Source organism: Sapajus apella, unplaced genomic scaffold (assembly GCF_009761245.1).
Source record: "Sapajus apella isolate SASKATOON/1434 unplaced genomic scaffold, GSC_monkey_1.0 scaffold37, whole genome shotgun sequence".
Lineage (NCBI taxonomy): Eukaryota > Metazoa > Chordata > Mammalia > Primates > Cebidae > Sapajus > Sapajus apella.
Genome location: NW_022436977.1, coordinates 5,812,815 through 5,829,433, shown reverse-complemented (window position 1 = coordinate 5,829,433; position 16,619 = coordinate 5,812,815). Strand labels below are relative to the sequence as shown.

The 16,619-nt window shown below is 45.9% G+C and overlaps 1 protein-coding gene across 1 annotated transcript; it reads left to right on the top strand.

Moving 5' to 3' along the window:
- The first annotated feature begins 13,095 nt into the window (after nt 1-13,095).
- Nucleotides 13,096-14,972, top strand: GCNT3 (glucosaminyl (N-acetyl) transferase 3, mucin type). The gene has a single exon (XM_032297290.1). The coding sequence runs from the start codon at nt 13,196-13,198 to the stop codon at nt 14,510-14,512; it is 1,317 nt and encodes a 438-aa protein (XP_032153181.1). The 5' UTR covers nt 13,096-13,195; the 3' UTR covers nt 14,513-14,972.
- Nucleotides 14,973-16,619: the final 1,647 nt, after the last annotated feature.

Here is a 16,619-nt window from a genome sequence, read left to right as displayed (position 1 = left end):
TTTTAACCATTCCCTCTGGGCTTCCAGTATATTCAGTGCATCTCTCTTTGCACTTACAAGTGGCATCATAAATACAGGTGATGGCTGGGGGTGGTAGCTCATGTCTGTAATCCCAGCACTTTGGGAGGCTGAGGCAGGTGGATCACTTGAGGTCAAGAGTTTTAAACAGGCCTGGACTATATGGCAAAACCTCGTTTCTACTAAAAATTCAAAATTTAGCTGGGAATGGTGGTGGGTGCCTGCAATCTCAGCTACTGGGAAGGCTGATGAAGGAGAATTGGTTGAACCTAGGACGCAGAGGTTGCAGTAAGCCGAGTTTGCACCATTGCACTGCAGCCTGTGTGACAGAGTGAGACTCTGTCTCAAAAAATAAAAATAAATAAATAAAGGTAGCATCATAATGATCTTCTTACAAATATTTTTCCCACACAAGGCTGGAACTCCTTGAGTAATAAAGGAGTAATAAAGTAAGAAAGGAAATGCCTCTATTAACTTTGGATCTCTAGTACTTACAATTTAGTCGTTTCTTCAGTAAACAATTGCATGGTTTCTTTTGGGTTTTTGGGGGGAATGGAATCTGACTCTGTCACACAGACTGGAGTGCAGTGGTGCAATCTCCACTCATGGCAACCTCTGCCTCCCAGGTGCAAGCTATTGTCCTGCCTCAGCCTCCTGAGTAGCTTGGACTACAGGTGCCTATTACCATGCCCAGCTAATTTTTATATTTTTAGTGGAGACAGGGTTTCAACATGTTGGCCAGGTGGATCTCGAACTCCTGACCTTAGGTGATCCACCAGCCTTGGCCTCCCAAAGTGCTGGGATTACAGGTATGAGCTACCATGCCCGGCTAATAAACAACTGTTAAATGGAATTAATGAATTAATAAACCATGGCCCCATCTTGCCATTTATTATTGGTTCCATTTAGAAGTTGATTCCTAATGACACAATAGGAGGCATCTTTAAAAAAAAAAACAAAAAAAAACAGTTGTTTTATTTTAAAAGATTGGGGTCTTGCTGTGTTGCCCTGGCTGGTCTCAAACTTCTGGTCTCAAGCAGCTCTTCCACCTCAGCCTACCAAAATGTCGGGATTATAGGCGGGAACCACCACACTCAGTCATCATGAGGCATCTGAATCTCTCTCTCTTTTTAATTTTGGGAGATGGGGTCTGGAGTGCAGTGGCCATTCACAGGTTCGATTCTACTACCGATCACCATGGGAGTTTTGACCTGCTCAATTTCTGACCTGGGCCGATGCACCCCTCCTTAGGCAACCTGGTGGTCCCCTGCTCCCGGGAGGTCACCATATTGATGCCATACTTAGTGTGGACACCTGATCGGCATAGCACACTACAGCCCAGGACTCCTGATCTCAAGCGACCCTCCAGCCTCAGCCTCCCGAGTAGCTGGGACTACAGGCATGTGCCATCATGCCCAGCAGCATCTTAATCTCATTATTAGCATGCCTCCAAATCCCATCTCAAACAGAGTATTTCCTAAACAAGATTAATCCCTTTAAAAATGTTAGTTGGGTTTCTATTAGCTTCAGCTCTGTAGCATTACATTTTGGTATGTAGTTTACTTTAGGGAGCCTCTGCACAGTAATTCCAGCAGCTACTGTGCAGGCCAAGGGAAAGCTTCCATATCCTTTGAAGGTTCACTGAACAATGAGCTCACAACTCACAAAAGGCAGGTTAATTAGGGCATACAGATTGTATTAACTCATACCTGGGGAGAATCACAGAGTGGTTAGCTACCCGGTAAGGAGGTTCTGAAGGTTATATGCCATCTTGGCAACATAGGTTATGGGAGGCGAGAGGCGAAGAGGAACTCTGCTGAGGGATTTGCTAGGGAGAATGAATAGATCAGCGAACAGAGATTGACTTGAGCATTATCTTGTGAATATGTCTGTTCATGTGTGGTTACGCTCTTGGTGTTTAGGGAGGGGAAGAAAAAACAATTGTTCTTCTTGGTGGGTCAGGAGTTTTGGCAGACAGTACAAAGTAAGCTTCGGAGATGGAGGGTTAGAAGTTGAGGCTTCTTCAGTAGGTCAAGGTGCCATTATTGGAACATCAGCTTCTGACCCCTGACACTCCCAATAAGCCGTGTTTCCAAGACTGCAGCACAGTAGTTCCCCCTTACTCCATTTGGCTCGCCATGGCTTCAGTTATCCACAGTCAACCATGGTCCAAAAATATTTGTGTTTTGAGAGACAGAAACTACATACCCATAACTTTTGCTACAATATACTGTTACAATTGTTTTAGTAGTATTGTTAATCTCTTCCTGTGCATTATTTTAAAATTAAGCTTTATGATAGGTATGTATAGGTGTCAGGCTGTTCTTGCATTGCTATAAAGACTTACCAGATACCGGGTAATTTATAAAGAAAAGTGGTTTAATTGGCTCATGTTTCTGCAGGTTGTGGTGCCGGCATCTGCTCAGCATCTGAAGGGGTCTTAGGGAGCTTTTACTTATGGCAGAAGGCAAAGGGAAAGCAAGCGAGGGTGCTGGGAGAGAGAGGGGTGGGGTAGGTACCATATCTTTTTTTTTTTTTAAAGCCAGAGTCTTGCTCTGTTGCCCAGGCTGGAGTGCAGTGGCACGATCTCGGCTCACTGGAGCCTTCACCTCCCAGATTCAAGCGATTCGTCTGTCTCAGCCTCTCCAGTAGCTGGAACTACAGGCCCACGCCATCATGCCGGGGTAAATTTTGTGTTTGTAGTAGCGACAGGGTTTCTCCATGTTGGCCAGGCTGATCTTGAACTCCAAACCATGTGATTCACCTGCCTCGGCCTCCCAAAGTGGTGGCATTATAGGCGTGAGCCACCGCGGCCGGCCCCCATACACTTTTTAACAACCAGATCCAATGAGAACTCATGCACTATTGAGTGGACAGCACCAAGCCACGAAGGGTTTGGCCCCCGCCCCCTCCCCAGACATCTCCCACGGGGCCCCAACTCCAACATCGAGGATTGCAATTCAACAAGAATTTGGCAGGGACATGTATGCAAACTATATCAGAATGTATAGGAAGAAAACAGTATACATAGGGTTTGGTACTATCTGCTGTTTCTGTAGAAACAGGGGGACTTCTGTACTCACAGGACCTTCCCAGGGACAGCGAGGTAGCTGTTCATTCAGGAAGTGTTAATAGCAAGTCTACTGAGGATTGAACTCTGAGTTTTTATCTTGCTCAAATTCCTATCTAAGCGGTCTGGGGAGTCATGCCCTATAAATAAAATTTTCATCACATAGGTTTTATTTAACTCTATATATTATGACTTACTTTGTAACCTGACGCCTATGAGACAAGGAAAAAAAAATATTTTACTCCTAAAGCATGTTTCTTTGCCATTATTTTGAAATGGCCCTGTAAAGCTGTCCTTTGTGAGGGGAAATTTACATCTGTACAGCATCTCTGTTAACATAGCTAGATCTTTTTCTGCCAGACCCTCCCAATCCTAAAGAGATTAACTAAGATTCTAGTACCTTTCAAAGATATGGATAGGAAATATTTGTTTTCTGTTGTCTGTAAGGGCAGCCACTATAAGACTTCAAAAGAAGTTTAGTCTCCACAATCTTTTCTCTTAACCTGAACATTCCCTTTCTATGGATCCCAGGTGTTTTGTTTTGTTTTTTGTTTCTGAGTCGGAGTCTCACTCTGTTACTCAGGCTGGAGTGCAGTGCCATGATCTCATTTCACTGCAACCTCCACCTCCCGGGTTCAAGCCATTCTCCTGCCTCAGCCTCCCGAGTAGCTGGGAGTAAAGGTGCGCCACCACGCCCAGCTAATTTTTGTATTTTTAGTAGAGACGGGGTTTTATTGTATTGGCCAGGCTGGTCTCGAACTCCTGACCTCGTGATCTACCCGCCTCAGCGTCCCAAAGTGCTTGAGATTACAGACGTGAGCCACGGTACCTGGCTGGATCCCAGGTCTTCAGACAAACTTAACCAGTTGCCAACCAGAAAATATTTAAATTCACCTATAGCCTGGAAATACTCCCCCACTATCTCCCACACTCTGAGCTGTCCCTCCTTTCTGGACCAAACCAATGTATTTCTTTAATGTATTTGATTAATGTCTCATGGCTCTCTAAAATGTATAAAACCAAGCTGCACCCCAACCACCTTAGGTACAAGTTCTCAGGACCTCCTGAGGGCTGTGTCACAGGCCATGGTCACTCGTATTTGACTTGGAATAAATCTCTTCAAATATTTTACAGAGTTTGTTTTCCTCGACCCTGCCATCTGCAAGGTTTTGTTCTGGCTGCTGTGGGAAGGACACGGCTGAGTCAGACATGGTCTCTGCCTTCAAGGAGCTTGTGACACCACGGTCTTCACAATTCTGTTTGGGTAAGTTCGTGGGGTTAGGAGACAGAACAAGCATGGTGGTCACTGTCCTCTCCTTCCGTGGTCCTGAGCAGCAGCAGGGGCAGCTGTGAGCAGGAAGGAAGGGGAGCACCACCCAAAGATGGGAATGAGGAAATATGGCCGCCTTTACAGCCTGAAAATGACTGGCCTTGGGCATGTGTGTAGAGAGGGAGTAGCAAGATTATCTCACCTGAGAAGATTCAGAAGTTTCCTCTGCATTCAGTGAATAAGTAGTGGAAGGTGGTTTGTCAGTCTGCTGATTCCGTCTGCCTGTCTTCCTGCCATGCCTGCCTGCCTCCCTCCCTCCCTTATTTCTCTTTCTCTCTCTCTGTTTCTTTCTCTCTCCCTGTCCCTCCTTCCTTCCCTCCCTCTCTTACCTGTCCTCCCTCCTTCCCTCCCTCCCTCATCCTCCCTCTCCCTCCTTCTTTCTCCTCCCTCTCTCTCCCTCCTTCCCTCCCTCCCTTCCTCCCTCCTTCCTTCCTCCCTCCTTCCGTCCTCCCTTCCCTTTTTCCCTCCCTCCCTCCTTCTTTTTTCCCTCCTTCCTTCCTTTTCTTCTTTCCTTTCTTTTTGTCACTTTCTTGTTCTTTCATTTTTCCCTCTCCCCGACTTCTTCCCCCTCCCTTCTTCCCCCTCCCTTCTTCCCCCTCCTTCTTCCCCCTCCTTCTTCCCCCTCCTTCTTCCCCCTCCCTTCTTCCCCCTCCCTTCTTCCCCCTCCCTTCTTCCCCCTCCTTCTTCCCCATCCCTTCTTCCCCTCCTTCTTCCCCCTCCCTTCTTCTCCCTCCCTTCTTCTCTCTTCTTCCCTCCCTCCGTCCTTCCTTCCTTTTACCTTTCCTTTTTTTCCCCCCTTTCCCTTTCATTTCCTTCCTTTCTTTTCTCCTCTTTTTCTTTCTTTCTCTTTTTCTCTTTCTTTTCTTTTCTTCTTTAATCTCTTTTCTCTTTTACTCTAGGCCATGTGAAGTATGTCCAGGAGGGTTGCCCAGGGTGAGAGTGAGCTTTGGGTGCACAGAGGTAGAGCTCTAAGGAGGAACCTCCAGCTGTCCCTGTCTTTCAGCAAATCGCAATGAAGTCGAAGCTTCATTTTACAATCCTGACTAGAAACCCGTTTGATCACACTGGGTCTTTTTTTTTTTTTTTTTTTTTTTTTTAAGGCAGGGTTTCACCATGTTGGCCAGGCTGATCTTGAACTCCTGACCTCAGGTGATCCGACCGCCTCGGCCTCCCAAAGTGCTGAGATTACAGGCGTGAGCCACCACGCTCAGCCCCACACTGGGTCTTTTAACCACTTCTCTATGGCTAGAGGTCACAAATTCATCTTTGTTGAGAGCCCACTGCCTGGAACATTTATTTAATGTTAGAGCTCACGACACCCTACCTCTCCTCTCCCCATCTTCCTTGGCGCCTTCAGTCTTTTTCAATCTCTAGTTCCAACCTAATCGGTAACACATTAACTGGGTTTCGCTGTTCATCTGTCCTTTCTCATTGCATCTCTGAGTCATAGCCTCTCTTCTCTAAGTCACTGAAAGTGCCCTGCTACTTTGATGCCTTACACTTAACAGTTTTGTTCTGGGAAGCCTTGGAATTCTGCCATTACCTATCACTCTAGGTACTGGGAAACAGAGGTAAAGAACATGACCTCAAGGAGCTTCCCGTTAATGAGAGGAGCAAGCTGATGCCTGGCAAAGGTAAATACCACCATAACAAAATAAGTGAAAGAGTGCGTTAGCTAATTTGTAAATTCAGCTTAAGATGAATCCTGCTGCTTGGGCCCTTCTCTAACCTTGGTGTTTGGACTGTAGGGTTCCTTGAACCTCCATCCAGGTTCACATCAAATCCCACTGGGGTCGTGTCAGCACCACCTTGATCTCTCTAGCTTAGCTTCTCTGTCCCATGAATGGAACTCCTAGACCTTTCCACAACCATACGAGGATACAGAATTCAAACCTCAAGGGATGAAGTTAAAACTGTTGGCCCATAGGAAGCCTCAACTCATGATTAGGAGAAAAAGATTGAGGAGTCTGAGTGGGAAGAGTTTGCTATTTCAAAGACAGCTTCATAAGAGTAGTAGTCCTTGTGGGAAAACGCAGGACTGTGTTGGACTGACTTACACTCTGTGGCTTTTATGTTTTGTTTACGGAGGGAGGAGAAGGTCATCCTTTCAGTTCTTGGGATAGCTAAATAGCTTCATGTACTCCTGAGTGCTTGTTTAAATTTAATTTCAGCATGATCTGCCTCTACCTTTGATCCTTACAAGAGTAAAAGGAACCCTCATGAAAAGCTTCATACCCCAGGTTTAAGTTTTTGCCTTGAAATGTGCCTGGGATCCCAGAAAATCTGGGAGTGGGCTCTTCCTCCCTCTTGCTGAGTGTCCTTTATGTTCCCTGGGGCTAGCATGGAATTCAGGTGTGGAAGCTGCGGGCCATCTTTGTGAATGCTTGCCTGATCTCTGTAGGTGGCCTCACCCCCAGTCTTCCTGTGCCCTCTACCAGGCATTCTGTCCCCTCTCCTGTACCTCACTGGGGACAGCTGCAGCTCATCCCTGGTCTTGTTGTCCCTGAGGTCCTGATGGTGATTATATACAACTGGGTCTTTCCCTAGAACACAGAGGTGGAGGGCAGTTCTTAGCCCTTTCCCTCACTACATCATAAGCATCAACACCCTGCTTGGTCCAGAGCTCAAGAATGCTATTTGTAACTTCCGTTGAGTTATTCTGTCAGTAAAACAGGTCTTTGTAGGCTGGCACTAGAGTCTTTTTAATGATAACCTTCATTGAGGGCCTGCAAGTACCAGGTGACATTTGCCGGTCCTTCATAGGTGTCTTCTTTTTTTTTTTTTGAGACGGAGTTTCACTCATGTTACCCAGGCTGGAGTGCAATGGCGCGATCTCGGCTCACCGCAACCTCCGCCTCCTGGGTTCAGGCAATTCTCCTGCCTCAGCCTCCTGAGTAGCTGGGATTACAGGCACGTGCCACCATGCCCAGCTAATTTTTTGTATTTTTAGTAGAGACGGGGTTTCACCATGTTGACCGGGATGGTCTCGATCTCTTGACCTCGTGATCCACCCGCCTCGGCCTCCCAAAGTGCTGGGATTACAGGCTTGAGCCACCGCGCCCGGCCTCAGATGTCTTCTTTAATCTTCTCAAAAGTCGTGCAAACCAAATATTAGCATTAGCCCCTATTGTGCAAAGGAAGTCAGTAAAACACAGATGAATGAATGAATTCGCTGCAGATCATTCAGCTAGAACATGGCAGAGCCAGGATTCAGACCTAGGTAGGTTTGTCCTGCCGAGTCCCCTACTTGCCTTTAGCTGCCGTGTACTTGGTGTTACCATAATGTAGATCGTCTCAACAAAATAGAGCCACAATTTGTTAATGTGATATTAGCAAATATTTAACACATAATAAACTTACTTTGGTTACCTTAAAAATAAAATATTTGGCCGGGTATGGTGGCTCATGCCTGTAATTTTAGCATTTTGGGAGGCTGAGGTGGGCGATCACTTGCGCTCCTGAGTTCAAAACCAGCCAGGAAAAAAGCAAACCCCATCTCTACGAAAAAAAAAAAAAAAGAAAAAAGAAAAATAAATTAGCTGGACATAATCCCAGCTACTCAGGAGGCTGAGGTAGGAAGATCACTTGAGCCCAGGAGGCAGAGGTTGCAGAGAGCTGAGATCGTGCCCCTGCACTGCAGCCTGGGCAACAGAGCCAGACAACCACAAAAATGAAATACTCAGGCCTGGCGCTGTGGCTCATACTCGTAATCCCAGCACTTTGGGAACCCAGCAGTTTGAGACCACCTGGGCAACACAGTGAAACCCTGCCTCTACAAAAAAATTTTTAAAACTTAGCTGGGCATGGTGGCATGTGCCTGTAGTCCCAGCTACTTGGGAGGCAAAGGTGGGAGGATGGCTTGGACACAGGAGTTTGAGGCTGCAGTGAGTTATGATCTGTCACTGCACGGCAGCCTGGGTGACAGCGAGATCCTGTCTCTATGAACAAAAACACATACACAAACTAAAGCCATCAAATATTCAAAATGTTTTCACTGACCGAGAGACTGCATAACGTGGTGTTTTTTTTGAGACTGAGTCTCACTCTGTCACCCAGACTGGAGTGTAGTGGCACGATTTCGGCTCACTGTAACTTCTGCCTCCCAGATTGAAGCAATTCTCTTGCCTCAGCCTCCTGAGCAGCTGGGAGTACAGGTGTGCATCACCATGCCCAGCTAAGTTTTGTATTTTTAGTAGAAATGGGATTTCACCATGTTGGTCATGTTGGTCTTGAACTCCTGACCTCATCATCCGCCTGTATCGGCCTTCCAAAGTGCTGGAATTACAGGCTGAGCCACCGCGCTCAGCCTCTAATGTGTTTTTGATGGGAAAGAAGGTGAGATGTGAGGGGGCCACCAGAGAAAAGTAGGATATGAAGAAAGTGGAATGATTTTTCTACATTCAGATAAGCAAGTGCTTATCTTATAATCATTCTTGTCTCAAGGATTTTTATACTCAAAGATAGAAAGTCACTGAGAATCCCATTGATGCAGAAAACAGCCTGTAGAGCAGGGCCAAAGTAGGGGTACAGATGACCCTGCTCCCAGAGAGGGGTCCCGATCCAGACTCCAAGAATTCTTGCGCAAGACAGAACTCAGGGCCAGTCCATAAAGTGAAAGCAAGTTTATTAAGAAAGTGAAGGAGTAAGAGAACAGCTACTCCATAGATATAGCAGCCCTGAGGGCTGCTGCTTGCCCATTTTTCTGTTTTTTTTGTTTGTTTGTTTGTTTGTTTGTTTTTTTTTGGAGACGGAGTTTCGCTCTTGTTACCCAGGCTGGAGTGCAATGGCGCGATCTCGGCTCACCGCAACCTCCGCCTCCTGGGTTCAGGCAGTTCTCCTGCCCCAGCCTCCTGAGTAGCTGGGATTACAGGCACGCGCCACCATGCCCAGCTAATTTTTTGTATTTTTAGTAGAGACGGGGTTTCACCATGTTGACCAGGATGGTCTCGATCTCTTGACCTCGTGATCCACCCGCCTCGGCCTCCCAAAGTGCTGGGATTACAGGCGTGAGCCACCGCGCCCGGCCTATTTCTTGATTATATGCTAAACAATGGGTGGATTATTCATGCCTCCTCTTTTTAGACTATATAGGGTAACTTCCTGTAGTTGCCATGGCATTTGTAAACTGTCAGGCACTGGTTGGAGTGCAGCATTGAGGAGGACAGCAGGGCACTCTCCATCTTGGTTTTGGTGGGTTTCAGGTAGCTTCTTTACTACCACCTGTTTTAGCAGCAAGGTCTTTATGACCTGTATCTTGTGCCGACCTTTTGTCTCATCCTGTGACTTAGAATGCTTTAACTGTCTGGAATGCAGCCCAGTAGGTCTCAGCCTCATTTTGCTCCACCCTTATTCAAGATGGAGTTGCTCTGGTTCAAACACCTCTGTCAACCCCACATGACTTCCTTGTCTTTGCTGTGGCTTCATCTGCAGTCAGAGGCCGGTGGGGAGAGGACCAAAAAAGAAAATGTCTAAATTCCCTATGCTGAAAATCTTGGAGGTATGTGCATGTAAACAATTCATGCACCAAGAAGGCAACCCTGACTCATCTCCATTATCTTCAGAAGAAGCCCACCCTTCTCAACTCTACTTTGTGATGTTGGAGAGGCGACTCTTGAAACCACATTTCTCCTTAAACTCTGCCAATAAAGGCTGCTGGAGGGAGACAGGAGGCTGGAGGAGGGACTTCCTGTTGGCTCCCTATTTACTTCCTGCTTCTGTGAGCGTCGCCGTGTCAACGCCTATTTACCTCTCAGTGGATGTTTTTTTGTGTAGCTGCACTAAATTCCATTACAGTAGCTATCAGTAGAGATACCAGCTGCCTCTTGAGAGACCTGGATCTCAGCCTAGAGGGCCCTCCTCTGAGCTCAGAGACCTCAGCAATAGTTGAGTGGTCCCTATTCTTTACAGTTATGAGTTTCAGCTTCTTTGGTGTCCCTCCACCCAAAATTTAAATTCAATAATTTTCATTTCCTCCCTTAATTCCCTCAATCTAGGAGTGGTAGCTACTTCCAAAAATTGCTAAGGCCCTAATAGTGTCCCCTTCCCCCACTCTTTATACCTTAACTTTATGTCTAGTTAAGTTGTTTATGTTAAACTTCTTCTGTTCAGGATGGGCATGGTGGCTCACTCCTGTAATGCTAGCACTATGGGAGGCTGAGGTGGGAGGATCGCTGGAGCCCAGGAGTTTGAGACTGGCCTGGGCAACATAGCAAGACCTCATCTCTATTAAAAATTTTTAAAAAAATTAGCTCCGCATGCATGATGGTGTGTGTCTGTGGTCTCAGCTACTCAGGATGCTGGGGCAGAAGGCTGGCTTGAGCCCAGGAGGTCAAGGCTGCATTGAGCCGTGATCACACCACTGCACTCCAGCCTGGGCAACAGAGCCAGACACTGTCTAAGAACAACAACAAAAAAAAAACTTACCCTGTTCAGATATTTGGCTAGGAATGTTGCCATTTTAGGAGCAGTTGTGGGTGAGGTTGGGGAGAGTCTAGCAATGTCAGCAGCTTTGAAGAAGGCACTTTGTGATCTACACCATGGCCAAAGCCAGCCCATAGTGTAATCCATTCCTCAGACTGCCGATAGCTCTAGATTCACAGATATTAATGAGGGATATCTACAAACTAGATACCTGTGGGTACTTGTGCAGCCTACAGATGATTAATAGTCATGCAAAGGAAGGCAAATGGATATGTTCTGGTGGCGGACCAGGAGGGAGCAGTTGCATTTGAAGAATAAACCATGGTTTTCATTGATTTGCTTTTTTTAAAGAAAAGTAACAAAAGAAAAATCCTTGAAAAATATTTTTATTCTCACCTCCTGTAATGTTCAGGGAATATGAGTGATATTTGGACTCGCAAACAAAAGAAGGCAGGGGCATATCTCTGTGTTTCTATGGTTCCTTGTTGAGGGAGTAAGGCTGTTAAGTTCTTGCGTGAGCACTGACAGGTTTTTATGAATAGTTCATGATACAGGTACACACTGGGCTGTTGCGGCTGAAATATCTGGCTGCCTTTTCGTATGTTGCCAGCATTCTTTCCTGCCTCACTCACTTCCCTGAATGACTTGTGCTGGAGAATGTTTCTGCGTGATTTATCTGAGCTTGCTCTCTTATCTGAGAGCAGGAAGTCAAAAGGTGAGTGATGGAGCCATTTGCTGCTGTTCTTTGCTTTGCAGATATTAAAGAGGAGCCTGAAACCGTTTCCTGGACGTCTCATGAATGTCAGAAAATATCTTTTGGAGGGTTAGAAGATCAGGGGACAAAGTTGTTCACATTTGTTGCCATGAAACACGGCAACAAGGCTTCACTTGGAAACAGGATCACACCTTGTGAAGAGATTATCCCTAAGCAGGAAAGAAGCTACGAAAGGTGAGAACCATCTTCATTTTTTGTTTTTCTCCTTCTTAGATTCCCATAAAAGTTACGACTAAAGAGGATACAATTTTGTGTTTAGAAAGAGATACAACAGGGGAAAATAATCATTGCTTGAAGGATGTGGCACATTTTTTTCCTCTCCTTTTAGGGATTATTTTCTATAATATCTGGTTTTCTTTGCTGGTACTCAGCACCCTTTGTTGTATTTTTTAGTTTTTATTGTTTACTTTTTTATTTATCTTAGGATTTCAGTGTAGAACGCTTTTTCTTTTCCTTTTTTTAAATGGGTTTCCTGGTCTTCAATGGATGGTGGAATTTGTTTGGGAGTCAAACAAAATATAAAAGAGTTGTAATACTCCCTGTACTGCCTTTAAAAGGTAGGTGTGGTTTGCTGGAACAAGCATTAGGCTTGCAGACAAAAACGCTGGGGGAGAAGAGGAGTGGAGAGGAGTCCCAGATTTTCTTCTTAAAACGTGTGTATATTTGGCAAGTTATTTAGCTTCTATTATCTTACCTATGTAAGAGGCTTAATAGTGTATCTTTGATTGATTGTGAAGGTTATTAAATGGGACAGTGTAAAGAAATAATTCTCAAAAAAGGAAATATTTCTTGCCCACAAAAGGTACTCATTAAATATTGTATATACACAGCTTGTGTGCAGGTATATTTTAAATTTGGATGGACTCTCTGAATGATTTCAATGCATTTTTTGGGAGAAGATCCAGTTATTTTTACTTCTTTAAGTAAAGTATTGCTAGATGTCACACCTGACCAATGAATGATATATGGTGAAAAGCATTCTAATGCTATGTAAATTGCCAAAATAGAACCAGGAAATGTTTTAAAAGGATCTTTAGGTTTCTAGAACTGATGCCAAGAGTCCAATTTTATGGGCTTTCCTCTCTGGATCTATCAGAAATTCCAGACCCCAGATAACAGCTACCTTGTTGGGTCGTAAGGCAAGAGAGGAATGAGGAATGAAGGGTGGGTGGGGGCTTCCCCTTACTAATGACGCTCCATGGCAGCAGGTGCTCAGCTCTTCCTTTTCTCCTGGGTGGAGGTGGAGCCAGAGGCAGACCTCAGTGTGGTCAGCTCGTTTGTAAGGTCAGGTTACAGATCTTCATCAACAAACCAGATGTAAGGGGCTTGTAGGCAGGTCTTTACTAAGGATATTGATCCAGGTAAGAAATATGTTTTGCCATCCATTTGGAATTGAACAGGTCTATCGACTGTTCAGGGGTTACCCGAGGGGACCAAGAAGCGGTGTTGCGGGCTATTCTGAGTATTCTGATGTTTCTGGGAATGATTGGTTTGTAACTGGAGGCATTTTGTTCTGTCCAAGGATCCTGTCGTCTTCCTCCTTCCCTGTGCTCAATCTCCACCTGTCTCCCATTCTGTGACGATGGTTCAATGGAGGAGACTCTGCTGGCAACATTACTTGTGGGCCCTGGGCTGTTATATGCTGCTGGCCATTGTGGCTCTGAAACTTTCTCTCAGGTTGAAGTGTGACTCTGACCACTTGGGTCTGGAGTCCAGGGAATTTCAAAACCGGTACTGTCGGAATATCTTGTACAATTCCCTGAAGCTGCCAGCAAACAGGTCTATCGACTGTTCAGGGGTTACCCGAGGAGACCAAGAAGCGGTGTTGCAGGCTATTCTGAGTAACCTGGAGGTCAAGAAGAAGCGAGAGCCTTTCACAGACACCCACTACCTCTCGCTCACCAGAGACTGTGAGCGCTTTAAGGCTGAAAGGAAGTTCATACAGTTCCCACTGAGCAAAGAAGAGGTGGAGTTCCCTATTGCATACTCCATGGTGATTCATGAGAAGATTGAAAACTTTGAAAGGCTCCTGCGAGCGGTGTATGCCCCTCAGAACGTATACTGCATCCACGTAGATGAGAAGTCCCCAGAAACTTTCAAAAAGGCAGTCAAAGCAATTACCTCGTGCTTCCCAAACGTCTTCATAGCCAGTAAGCTAGTTCGGGTGGTTTATGCCTCCTGGTCCAGGGTGCAAGCTGACCTCAACTGCATGGAAGACTTGCTCCAGAGCTCAGTGCCATGGAAATACTTCCTGAATACATGTGGGACGGACTTTCCTCTAAAGAGCAATGCAGAGATGGTCCAGGCTCTCAAGATGTTGAATGGGAGGAATAGTATGGAGTCAGAGGTACCTACTGAGTTCAAAGAAAACCGCTGGAAATATCACTTTGAGGTAGTGAGAGACCAGTTACACCTAACCAGAAAGAAGGAGGATCCTCCCCCTTTTAATGTAACTATGTTCACAGGGAATGCATATATTGTGGCTTCTCGAGCTTTTGTCCAACATGTTTTGAAGAATCCTAAATCCCAACAACTGATTGAATGGGTAAAAGACACCTACAGCCCTGACGAACACCTCTGGGCCACCCTTCAGCGTGCATGGTGGATGCCTGGCTCTGTTCCCCACCACCGCAAGTATGACATCTCAGACATGACTTCTATTGCCAGGCTGGTCAAGTGGCAGGGTCATGAGGGAGACATCAGTAAGGGTGCCCCTTATGGCCCTTGCTCTGGAATCCACCAGCGGGCTATCTGTGTGTATGGGGCTGGGGACGTGCATTGGATGCTTCAAAACCCTCACCTGTTGGCCAACAAGTTTGACCCAAAGGTAGATGACAGTGCTCTTCAGTGCTTGGAAGAGTACCTACGTTACAAGGCCTTCTATGGGACTGCACTTTGAGACGCACTATGAGAGCACTGCTACCTGTGGGGCAAGAGCATGTGTGAACATGCTCAGAACTTGCTGGGACAGTGTGGGTGGGAGGCCAGGGCTTTTCAATCCGTGGCATCCCCTAGGATAAGGGGGCTGCTATCAGAGTGTGGGTAAGTAGATCTGTTGCCTTGTCAATTGCTGCCTGGGTGAACGCTGCTGCTTCTCCCACCCCTAACTCTAGTGGTTCCTCCATTGTCCTTTCTGAGTGAGAATGAGAACTGCTGTGATTTGGGAGAGAGAAGGAGGGATGTGTGATAGATGACTTGATTTCAGTTGAATGCCTGGCGGTAGCTTTTCCCTTCTGTGGAGCTGCTGTTCCTAATAATTCTAGGTTTGGTAGCATGGAGAAATTTGATGGAAACAGAGCCTTCCCTTTTGTACTGTTAACTTAAAAATAAATAGATCCTGATTCAAAGTCTTACCTCTACTTTTTGCCTAGTATGCCAGAAATAATATAAATAGAGAAATGTGTAAAACTTTCTCATAAGTATTTGTGACATTGAAAATCCCTAGGGGCTGGCAAGAGAGCTCTATTATTCGGAAATGGTCCTGACAAGCTGCACGAATAGCAAATTCTCATGAAGACAGGGGAACGGAGCTGGTGTTTTGATTGTTTGAAAGCCAGCCTCGACCAGGCGGGGCAGCTCACACCTGTAATTCCCACCACTTTGGGAGGTGGGTGAATCACCTGAGGTCAAAACTTCAAGACCAGCTTGGCCTACATGGTGAAATCCCGTCTCTACTAAAAATACAAAAAATTAGCTGGGTGTGGTGGCAGGCACCTGTAATCCCAGCTACTCGGTGGCCGAGGCAGGAGAATTGCTTGAATTCGGGAGGTGGAGGTTGCAGTGAGCTGAATTAGTGCCACTGCACTACAGCCCGGGCGATAAGAGTGAAACTCTGTGTCAAAAATAAGAAAAGCAAGCTCTCCTCATTTTGTTTATATCGCGAGGTTCGTGACTTTTCTGTAAAGGAAAAGGCAGGGTGATTTAACCAGTTTGACCACCTGTATTCTTATAGGAAAATCACAGCACGAATTTTGTCCACCTCACAGCCAAAGCTTAACCAATGTTCCGTAATGAAGACAATAGCCATTCAGGTAAGGTAATGTGTAATTATTCAAAGTGGAACATGTTTTTGTAAGGGGATGGTCTGCACTATTGATAATTATATTGAGAAATAAAAATAAACTAGGACTATTTAGCTAAACCAGGATGTCTGCTTGTTCCATGTTTAGGCCTCTTGAGTTAAAACTTTTTTTTTTTTTTTTGAGACATGGTGTCGTTGTGTCATCCAGGCTGGTGTGTAGTGGCATGATCTCCTCTCATTGCAGCCTCCGCCTCCTGGGTTCAGGTGATTCTCCCACCCCAGCCTTGCAAGTAGCTGGGTTATAGGTATGAGCTACCATGTCCAGCTAATTTTGATGTATTTTTAGTAGAGATGGGGTTTTGCCATGTTTGCCAGGCTGGTCTTGAGCTGCTGGCCTCAAGTGATCTACCTGCCTCAGCCTCCCAAAATGCTGGGATGACAAGTGTAAGCCACCATGCCTGGCCCTCCTCTTGAGTCAAAACTTTTTTTTTTTTTTTGAGACAGAGTTTCGCTCTTGTTACCCAGGCTGGAGTGCAATGGCGCGATCTCGGCTCACCGCAACCTCCGCCTCCTGGGTTCAGGCAATTCTCCTGCCTCAGCCTCCCGAGTAGCTGGGGTTACAGGCACGCGCCACCATGCCCAGCTAATTTTTTGTATTTTTAGTAGAGACGGGGTTTCACCATGTTGACCAGGATGGTCTCGATCTCTTGACCTCGTGATCCACCCGCCTCGGCCTCCCAAAGTGCTGGGATTACAGGCTTGAGCCACCGCGCCCGGCGAGTCAAAACTCTTGTTTCAGAATGTGAATGCAAGGATCCTATTGGTGATTCTGCAGATTACACATTTCCTTGTAGGGGGACAGTAAGGTATGTGTAAATACACATGTATGTATATGGATACACAAACACAGCAGGCTACCTCCCAAATGTTACCTAGTGCAACAATGTCCTTTCTGAAGCTCCACAGATAATTGTTGGCTACGTTA

What these genes read in the sequence shown, in the direction of transcription:
- GCNT3 (XM_032297290.1), top strand. Translation starts at nt 13,196, where the DNA reads ATGGTTCAATGGAGGAGACTCTGCTGGCAACATTACTTGTGGGCCCTG.